At 71.2% G+C, this 399-nt stretch overlaps 1 protein-coding gene across 1 annotated transcript in view; it reads left to right on the top strand.

Moving 5' to 3' along the window:
• KLK12 (kallikrein related peptidase 12) overlaps window positions 1-399 on the top strand; it is a 13,212-nt gene that overhangs the window by 10,386 nt on the left and 2,427 nt on the right. Inside the window, exon 8 of the mRNA XM_008072155.2 lies at window positions 68-333. Coding sequence (XP_008070346.2) covers window positions 68-333 — 266 coding nt within the window. The remainder of the gene's footprint in view (window positions 1-67; window positions 334-399) is intronic.

Raw genomic sequence — 399 nt, 5'->3', positions numbered from 1 at the left:
CCCGCGCCGGCCCCCCCCACGTCTCTCCCTCCCTCTCCTCCACTGACCGCCATCTCGCCCCGCTCAGCCGCTACATCGTCCACCTGGGGGAGCACAACCTCCAGCGGCGAGATGGCTGCGAGCAGGTCCGGACGGCCACCGAGTCCTTCCCCCACCCCGGCTTCAACAACAGCCTCCCCAACAAGGACCACCGCAATGACATCATGCTGGTGAAGATGGTGGCGCCGGCCTTCGTCACCTGGGCCGTGCGCCCCCTCACCGTGTCCTCCCGCTGCGTCACCGCGGGCACCCGCTGCGTCATCTCCGGCTGGGGCAGCACGTCCAGCCCCCAGTGTAGGGGCTCGCAGCGGAACACGGCGGGGAGGGGGGGGCGGGACTGTGGAAGGACGCCGGGACCAG

The sequence above is a fragment of the Carlito syrichta genome, unplaced genomic scaffold, assembly GCF_000164805.1.
Source record: "Carlito syrichta isolate Samal-C Ts95f unplaced genomic scaffold, Tarsius_syrichta-2.0.1 Scaffold314869, whole genome shotgun sequence".
Lineage (NCBI taxonomy): Eukaryota > Metazoa > Chordata > Mammalia > Primates > Tarsiidae > Carlito > Carlito syrichta.
This window is presented reverse-complemented; position numbering and strand designations above follow the sequence as displayed.